This window comes from Anarrhichthys ocellatus, unplaced genomic scaffold, assembly GCF_004355925.1.
Source record: "Anarrhichthys ocellatus isolate YVR2014 unplaced genomic scaffold, GSC_Weel_1.0 scaffold1874, whole genome shotgun sequence".
Lineage (NCBI taxonomy): Eukaryota > Metazoa > Chordata > Actinopteri > Perciformes > Anarhichadidae > Anarrhichthys > Anarrhichthys ocellatus.
The window spans coordinates 1-9,300 of record NW_022281848.1 but is presented as its reverse complement, the minus strand read 5'-3'; the positions used below and the strand labels follow the sequence as shown (position 1 = coordinate 9,300).

Sequence of the window (9,300 nt, the reverse complement as noted above, 5' to 3'; positions counted from 1 at the left end):
TGTGTGTGTGTGTGTGTGTGTGTGTGTGTGTGTGTGTGTGTGTGTTCATGTGTATGCATATCGTGTGTGTGTGTATGTGTGTCTGCCTGCAGCAATTGCTCAGATCTATGGGGTCTAGGCTCAGGCCACACGATAGAGCAGTGGGACTCCACAGGCATGTACGGATACCATGACCACAGCAGGTGAATATACTCACACACACACACACACACACAATGAGTCAACAATCATCTTACATCCTGTCATTCATTCATTCACTGTTCATCTGTCTTTCCGTAATCTGCACTGTCACTACACACTGGGGTGTGTGTGTGTGTGTGTGTGTGTGTGTGTGTGTGTGTGTGTGTGTGGCCTTTTCTGTTTATTGAGATCACCCAAAGACTTTGAGACTATCTGTCACGCGATTGCCGCTCATGATGCAACCTTATCATAACCTTCCCTTAAAATGCCATTTGTGTGATAATGCTTTTATACATGCAGGCAGTAAGGAAATTATTGAGCTTTTTATTTGAGTTGCAACAGACAAAATCTCCTCCATTAAGTCAATTATAGGCTCAATTTACAAATCAATGGCTCTTTCCAACTGTGCTGATTAGTCTCACTAAATACAGTGTAGCTTTAAGAACATAAGAAGCCTCCTGATCGCCACTGGTTTTGAGAGTTAGTGTGCTTTCTTCTGCTAAAGAAAGCACAAACGTATGATCGTCTCCTGCAAAGACTTGGTCTCATGACTTGAGCTTTTAGCCGTCTTCTCTCCCGAAACCTTCTCAGGTCCCTGGACGGGCGTCTTCAGGTGTCTCATCGCAAGGGCCTGCCCCACGTCATCTACTGCCGCCTGTGGAGATGGCCCGACCTCCACAGCCACCATGAGCTGAGGGCCATCGACTCCTGCCAGTTCGCCTTCAACCTCAAAAAGGATGAAGTGTGTGTCAATCCGTACCATTACCAGAGAGTGGAGACGCCTGGTAATGATCCTCCAGACTTGTGTGTGTTTCTCTGACATAATGGGAACATGTTTGTTTGTTTGCCTGTGTTTTGGTGTTTGCATTTGAAGCAAATGTTTTAATTATATTATAACAATTTTGATCTGTATAGCGATTCACGTTTGCCTCCGTCAGTGACACTTCCTTCTCTCGCCAGTGCTGCCTCCGGTGTTGGTGCCGCGCCACACGGAGATTCTCACCGAGCTTCCTCCTCTAGACGACTTTACGAACTCCATCCCCGAAAACACCAACTTCCCCGTCGGCATAGACCCTCCTAATAACTATATACCAGGTCTGTGTGCAGGGCAGGAAGCAAACGCCTTCATTGTTTTATTCACTTCTTACCTTAGCTGCCCTAATAGGTTTGTATTCAATAGAAATGTTGTTTCTGATGTACACGTCATCAACCTTTATGTTGACTTACAAGAACTTGCAGAGATCTCAGTCTTTCTGATTGTGTGCATCAGTTTAAAATGTGTTCTTATTGCTTCTTTGTGTGGTTCAGAGACTCCTCCTCCTGGCTACATCAGTGAAGATGGAGAAAACAGCGACCAACAGATGAATCAAAGTATGGAATCAGGTAGACTAGTTGAGTTTTGTGCTAGTGTCCAAGCTGCTGTTTATCTCAATGGTTGGAGGTAAAAAAAATATCACACTAATGGGGTCACGAGGTCAGTTTCGACAGCTGTGTTGCAGCCGTGAACATGAACACTACAAACGGTATACATACAAAAGGTACAAAATGTAGTTATGTAATGTGTAAATATGTAACTTTCTTTCTTTTTCTTCCAGTCTCACCTGCAGAAATGTCACCCGGCGCCTTGTCACCTGACCTCTTGTCACCTGTCAATCACGCTCTGGGTAAGACTGCTCTTTATCAGTTCCTCTTCAGTGTTAGCAGGTTGATGAAGCTCATGAAAGAGAAGTAATGTGATTTGTTTGATTTATTGTAGAGCCGATTTACATTATCATTTGTCATATTGAAAATGAACCAAAAACTCATAACTTTGTCCACCAATGAATTCTTGGAAAAGCTATTTAACTTGGGAAATAGAAAAAAGTAGTTGACGTGTAAAATGTTCCCTCCTTGATTTCCTTTTTCAGACCTTCAGCCGGTTACCTACAGCGAACCAGCTTTCTGGTGCTCGATAGCCTACTATGAGCTGAACCAGCGGGTGGGAGAGACGTTCCACGCCTCACAGCCGTCTCTGACGGTCGATGGCTTCACCGACCCCTCAAACTCTGAACGCTTCTGTCTCGGGCTTCTCAGCAATGTCAACAGGAACGCAACCGTTGAAATGACGAGGAGACATATAGGTAAACACGCGTATCTTTACAGAGACGGATACTTTTGGAAGGAAATACAGTAGTTAAAAGATGTAAAAATGATTTTAATTCTAGATATGCTGCCGAATAAACCTGTTGTTTTCTGTAGCGCAAAATTCCGGATTTCTTCTTCATGATTTATGTCTTCTTCGCATTCTTCCTGGCTCACACTCTGCAGGTCGCGGTGTACGGTTGTATTACATCGGAGGGGAGGTGTTTGCCGAGTGCCTCAGCGACAGCGCCATTTTTGTCCAGAGTCCCAACTGCAACCAGCGATACGGCTGGCACCCTGCCACAGTCTGCAAGATACCGCCAGGTCCATGTGCATTTCTAGTGTTTCTTCCTGTTCCTCTTTGAGCCAGGTGGATGCCACACAACTGGCAAAAAAAAGCCTCCTTTGATATATTTGCAGCGCTGATATTTATCGTCAAATAGTTGAAACTTTTATCTGTTAACTTGCGGAGGAACACGTATCGCTGTCTACTGTGGCTACGCTTCATAGTGGCAGTTGTCTGGATTCAGGAACATGACTTTTCTTCCACCTGATATATCGATAGAAGCGTGAGGAGGAGCACTAATGACCTCCACAATGTGACTCTCACCCACTCGCACCGACTCATCTTTGCCCGTGCAACTTTGAACATTTCGTTGCTGGCCAAATGAGCAGTGTGAACAGTATCATTACCGAGGCTCACAATTGTACCGAAGGGATCTTGAGGACATTCAGGGGCGGGACTGGTGGAGAATAATCACCAACATGCAGCACACCCACAGCTCACAGAGCATCTGCTCGCTGCTTTTTAAGTAAAATCCCCGAGTTTAGAAAACGAGCATTGTCTGATTGGTAGTAAACTTCTAACACATTCATAAAATTCAAACATATTCGGCTTCATCGGGGATATAACAAGAAGTATTTCCGCTGTTGTCCCCAGTGTTTTCTCACCCCTCCTGTGTTTCTTTATTTTCAGGGTGTAATCTGAAGATTTTTAACAACCAGGAGTTTGCTGCACTGCTGGCCCAGTCAGTCAATCAGGGATTTGAGGCCGTCTACCAACTAACCAGGATGTGCACCATCAGAATGAGCTTCGTCAAGGGCTGGGGAGCAGAGTACAGGTGTGTTCCGCTCTTAAGCACACTACACACTCTTTCTCTCTCACTATCGTCCTCTGTGAATGGAGGGTTGAAGGGGTCTAGTCGGACCACAGTGACAATTATTTGTGTGTCCTCATGGAAGAGGCCATGCTGGAAGCTTGTGTACATAAAGACTACTTTGAGGCTAAGCAGTGGCTACTGTTGGCTGTTGTTATACTTGCTGTTATAATTGCTGGTTTGACTGAAGCTTACCTTCTGGGTGCTGTGGCTCTTAGGTCTACCCATGTCTTTGTAAGGGTGTAACGTTGCTGTTATTTAAGTTAAGTTATGCATAGGCTGGGGGTCCTTAGCTTAGTGGACTGAACTTAACTGAAACTACAAATCCTGGAGCAGCATCTTTAAGGAAATAAAGCAGAAGTACTGATTGTGTGTCAGTTATTGCTAATCAGTTTTGAAAGACTCAACATTCGAATCCAGCCTAACCTGGATCTGTCTGTCCATAATAAGAGAGGGCGCGACAATGTTCATTATGTAAACAAGCGTTTAAGGTTGTGCGGGCTATCATCTGCACTGCATGTGAATAATCGTCTCTATTATATTCCGCCTTTTTGTTGTAAAATTACTAAGCATTTGTGTGTCTCTGTGGCCCTCCAACTATCTACCCAGCAAACATCTGCTCTGCTCCTGGCTCTGCCCTGTGCCGCCACTCTCCCAGGAGCCAGACAGCAGTGTTTTTTGGGGCGGGGGGGCCAGGGTTAAGCTGGCGTGTAGCCTGTCTGGTTAGCAGTCATGTCTCCGCTGTGTGTAGAGCTCAGGCCAAAGCCTGGCAGGACCACAGTGCAGTCGGCTGTGTTTGATCATCTGCTGAGACCTGGGCAGTGCAAGGTCCCATTCACTTTTTATTATTTGTTGTAAATCGCTTTGGGAAAAGTGCTCTACCACTACTCGCACATTTAACAATACTGCTGCTACTACTGTTTGTATTTATTTATTCACATCAGACTGTTAATGCTCCTTTAGCTTTGCCATAACACTGACTCGGCAAGATGTTTTTTAACCTTTTATGCTTCATTTGTTTTGTATCCCTTCAGACGTCAGACGGTAACCAGCACTCCCTGTTGGATTGAGCTGCACCTCAATGGCCCCCTCCAGTGGCTGGATAAGGTGCTGACCCAGATGGGTTCACCGTCGGTGCGCTGCTCCAGCATGTCCTAAACGGGTTTCTGCTGCCGCCGCAAAGCCGATCTGACATTTCACAACATCTGACCGGTATGTCCTGAGGGAAGACCACCGTGCGGTCTTGATCTGACGCACCAACAACATTATCATAAAGAGGGGAGAGAAAGGGGGGGGAAAAAGGATTACACAATGGACCTGGAGGATGGGAAGATGACATCGTCCCATGGACAATAGTGGAACGTGGACATCGATGTCACAGTGGGCCCGATCACCTCTTGGCTCTGTTGGATTAAAGTAACGATGACATTCCAGCAATTGCGGACCTAATAACCGAAACCACCCTGCAATATCAAACTGACGAGAGTGACGTCATCACGGACCAGATTCATGTTTTTTTTGGTATTTGACTGAGGCAAAGCAGGGCGGAGCTCAGTTACGCGACACCGGCTGTTTTTCGGGGATTGAGCGTGTGACCTTCTAGCCACCGCGCAGTCTCTCCAACCACTAGCCGCCCCCTCCTAACTGCTTCACTACCTATCTACCACAGCACAACTGTGATTCAGCGTCAAGCTCTCTGTCGACCAACAGCAGTACTGCCGCTCCAGGCTCATGTTTTTGACCAAAGTCAGCTCCACGCCGGGACGTTTTTTTTTTTTTCTTGGTTTTGGTCGACCAAAACTTCCATTCCATTTCTACCTGAGATTTTCACTTTCCCCTTGCATTTCTCCTAATCGGTCCTGTGACGGCGTGAACGGCAGACCTGACTACGCTGGACCGACGGTGTTCAGCTCTGGAAGGGAGGGGGGGGGGGACCACCGGGGAGGAGAGCATGTTGTCTATAATTAATATCACATACCCCGTCTTCATACACCGTAACACAAGACGGACCAAGTCATTTCCTCTGCATGCGCATTAAATCAGTTGGTCCCGTTCGAGCGTGAGTGTGCAGCGGTGTTGATGTTTTGAGTGAGGAAACAGCTGCTAGCCAGCACAGATAACTGGAATAAGTCATTCTCATAGCAAGAGTGTCGGACACGTCCCTCCTCTGGAACTTCGTACAATCATTGAACTTGTTTTCCGACTGTAATAAAGGCGCACAAAGTTAGCCACGGTTAACTGGTTTTTGAGGCCCAAAACTTTGCTCTGAATCTTGCCCCCCCCCCCTGCACGCTCTTACACTCTCTCTCTTACATTCTCTTCATTAACTTTTTACTATTATATCATCTTGCTTATGAAGGAGAGGTGTATGTCGAGGACTTGGCATAAATGCAGTTCAACGAATCTCAATGTCGCCCCCTGCTGTCTAAAAGAAGGCGATATGAACTCCCATCACTTGAGGTTTCACTGGTGTAGACGTGGCGCGAGTCTCTCTTGATTATATGCTTGGAATGATGCATGGTTTCCCCCCAATATTGGCATTTTATTGATAGGAAAACGAGTCCTGCAGGGACTTAAAATGGCTTCTGCGCTGTACTTGCACTGCCCCCAAATTATGCACACTTATTGCTCCGAGAAAGTTGCCTTTGATGTAAAGATACAGCGAGATATGCTTCAAAATGTACAGAGAGGAATGTTGGAAAAAGCCCAATTGAAATCGAGACAACTACAAAAAGATATCTTCCGTATTTTTTAAAGAATGTTCACTATAAAGAGTTTTTCCTTCCGTATATTGTCTGAATTGGCTTATTAAAGAGCATTCATTTGATTTTTAATAAAATGTCTTGCCCCGATCTAAAAAGCCAGCTGGTACCTACGCCGGTATTTAAGCGTCCAAATCGTTAGTATTTAAGCTTTAAGTATTTGACAAGCTAGTATTTTCTTTACACATTGTTTAAGCTACATTTTTGTATTTTCATGTATTTTTTATATATGGATATATTTAAGATCTTCAAACCTTTCTTCCTTTTTATTAGAATTCAATATTTTTTTAGAATATGCCCCTCCGTTCGAAACGACCACAGCTTGATGATTTATGAAGTATGTACCATAAGATTGAACACTTTCCCAATGTCCAGAATGTTGAGACTGAGAGACCAAGTGATCATAAATACCATGCTCCATACCATACTAAAACAGTAAAAGTGGCCGGTGAACTTGAGCTATTATAGCTGGTGAAAAGGGTGTTTTTTTTTTTTTTTTTATGGGTGTGACCCAAATGATGATAGTGCTGTCCCAAAGACTGAATGCATGTAGTTACAGTGTGTCCTTTACACTGCACATCCACTGCGTCATAAACCTAAGCGCTGATGGAAACATCCAGTTTTCCAGCGTAAAATGTAATTGGCTCGACCGATTGTTGGATAACAAATCAAGATACCTGTTAAAAAACATACAAACTAAATTATAACTCAGACTTTTTCGAGGTATTGGGATTTAATCCAGCAGCTGGGCTGCAGTTATATTTTCTGTTATCAAAGCAGAGTTCTGTCTCACTTTAGCGACACGGGACGTCCCAACATGCAGTGTAAACTCTGCATACGTTTCATTCTCATGACTCCTGATGTACGACAGTACACGTTTAATTACAGCGAGCGTGTTTATGTGCACACATGATATTAGACAGTGGTCTTGACTTGGTGCTCAGTAGTAATGCATGTAAACACATTGACATTTTCTCCAAAATGACACTTCACCGAAGGTTTAGTTCATCATCCGTTGGCTGAGATGAGGAGTCCAGAAACCCTGGTGTTTATTCAAACGTATCGTCCGCATCCTGCAGAGACGTAACGATTCAAGATCTGTGTTTGATACACACTTGATGGATGACCACAGAAAATCATGAAGTATACTGCTTTTTAGGAAAACCCTTTTCTTCATTCATCGAGCATCTGTCAAATTTGTGTCACCTGTAAGCAGACTTGAGACGAGCCCAACCAGTGTTTGTCTCTCTGTATGTGTATCTGTCCGTCTGTCCTGTCTTTTTGCTGGTCTGTCTTTTTGTCTTTTTTCGTTTATTAGGGAAACAGTTGACTCTGCCAAGGTTGGTGCACATGCAATGAAAATACAGTGTTACCTTTTTAAGGTTGTTGCATCACTGCTGACCCACATATTTGTTCTATGCAGTGGCATCAAATAGTTTGGACGATGTATTCAAACCTGTTTTCTGATGGTTGGATACGCTGTTTTATGAATATTGCCAGGGTCCAACAAAAGCCTTTGTATCAACTGTTTTTTTTGTTAGTTTAAACGAGTGCCACCAACATTGCACATTGGACAATTCTGTTTTGGAGACGGACGATGAGACCAAATTGGGTTTCATGTAGGCCACATCTACATATTTTGAGGGTCCACATTTACAGATTCCATGTTTTCTTTTTTTCTTATTGTGACAATTGTGTATCCCCAAACAAGCCTCTTTCTGATGAATTCTTAAGAAGGTTGCTTGTTGGAGAAAAGTGAAGTTTCTACATGTCACTGGTGATGCTATTGTATAGATGTACTTTTTATTTTACCGTACATGCTGTTCCTTTTTTCTTGCTATCAACGGAGCGTATTCCATTAGACAACGGGCTGTTAGGATTTCGGTCTTCTTCAAACATTGAGGACGATCTTCATATAGGCTTTTCAACTAGTCTACATATACACACAACTTCTTACAGTGTACACTAATAAAGCTGTTTTAATTCAACTGAAAGTTGTCTTGTGGTGAGAGTCTGAAGTGGTGGGATTAATAACTCCAAACAGAGCTCATGGGCTAATTAGGCAGTTTTTATATAATAATAATAAATCAGCATAAATAAACTTAAATAAGAAATGATTTACTATATAGTATTAAATGTTATGTATTAATTAGATCCTAATACAATTGTTGTGGATAAAAAAATATATATTCTTGTTTAAAGAGTTCACTGTTCTGTTAAAGTTTTAATAGCTTTTTTTAGTTTTTATAGGTTCAATTTTTTTTAATTCGCATAAAAATCGAGTAAAACGGGGGTAACTTATTTTGCATTTATGTATGTAAAATTGACCATATAATCAATATGTTTACAATAAATTCAGTATTATATTTATCATCTTTAAAATGTATGATATTTTTGTACTCTATTTTGATATCGTGAAAGGTTTAACACAATATATAATCTTTAATTTGAGTCCTGAAAGTAACTGAATCTATACAATGGTAAAATATATGGGTTCGAGATTCTGATTCATTATTGCAAAAAATACATTTGTTTTAAATATCTAAGGATTGGGAGGAATATAGATTTGTTTGATATCTATTGTGTACAATTTTGCACACAATATATGGGCTATGATAATGGCCATAACCTCTGCCAATCCCAAAACATTGTTGTCCCCAAAAGCTTTTCCACGAGGAGTAATGTTCGTTATTTGGGTATAGGCTATGTGTTTTATTGTTGCATAATGTCAATAACATGTAGGCCAAATCCTGATTCAAACACGTGTTTGTCTTTGGTTTACTTTTCTTATACATATACTAATGGCGTGCAGGTAGGGGGCGTGGCTTATCAATTAATTGGGTCAGCAGGAACCAGGTGCACTAAGAAGAAGGTGAAGGCACCTCGCGGGAGTTTTGAACTGGCATTTGGATGAAGCGAGCAGCAAACCTTCGCTAGAACAGTCTAAGAATACAGTGAAGAACTGCCTGTTCAAGTTAATACCTCATCGTTTCGTTGCATTCGCCTTCGTCCTGTAAAAACCTGAAGGAGCACACCGTTTAAATTGATATATATATATATATATATATAATGAATGAATG

The 9,300-nt window shown here is 42.5% G+C and overlaps 1 protein-coding gene across 1 annotated transcript; it reads left to right on the top strand.

Moving 5' to 3' along the window:
* Positions 1-58: 58 nt before the first annotated feature.
* Positions 59-8,208, top strand: LOC116377941 (mothers against decapentaplegic homolog 2-like). Its single transcript, XM_031839706.1, has 9 exons — positions 59-182; positions 772-965; positions 1,141-1,275; positions 1,489-1,551; positions 1,776-1,844; positions 2,088-2,300; positions 2,488-2,625; positions 3,278-3,422; positions 4,493-8,208. Exons 1-9 carry the CDS (start codon positions 157-159, stop codon positions 4,614-4,616), a joined length of 1,107 nt encoding a protein of 368 aa, XP_031695566.1. The 5' UTR covers positions 59-156; the 3' UTR covers positions 4,617-8,208.
* Positions 8,209-9,300: the final 1,092 nt, after the last annotated feature.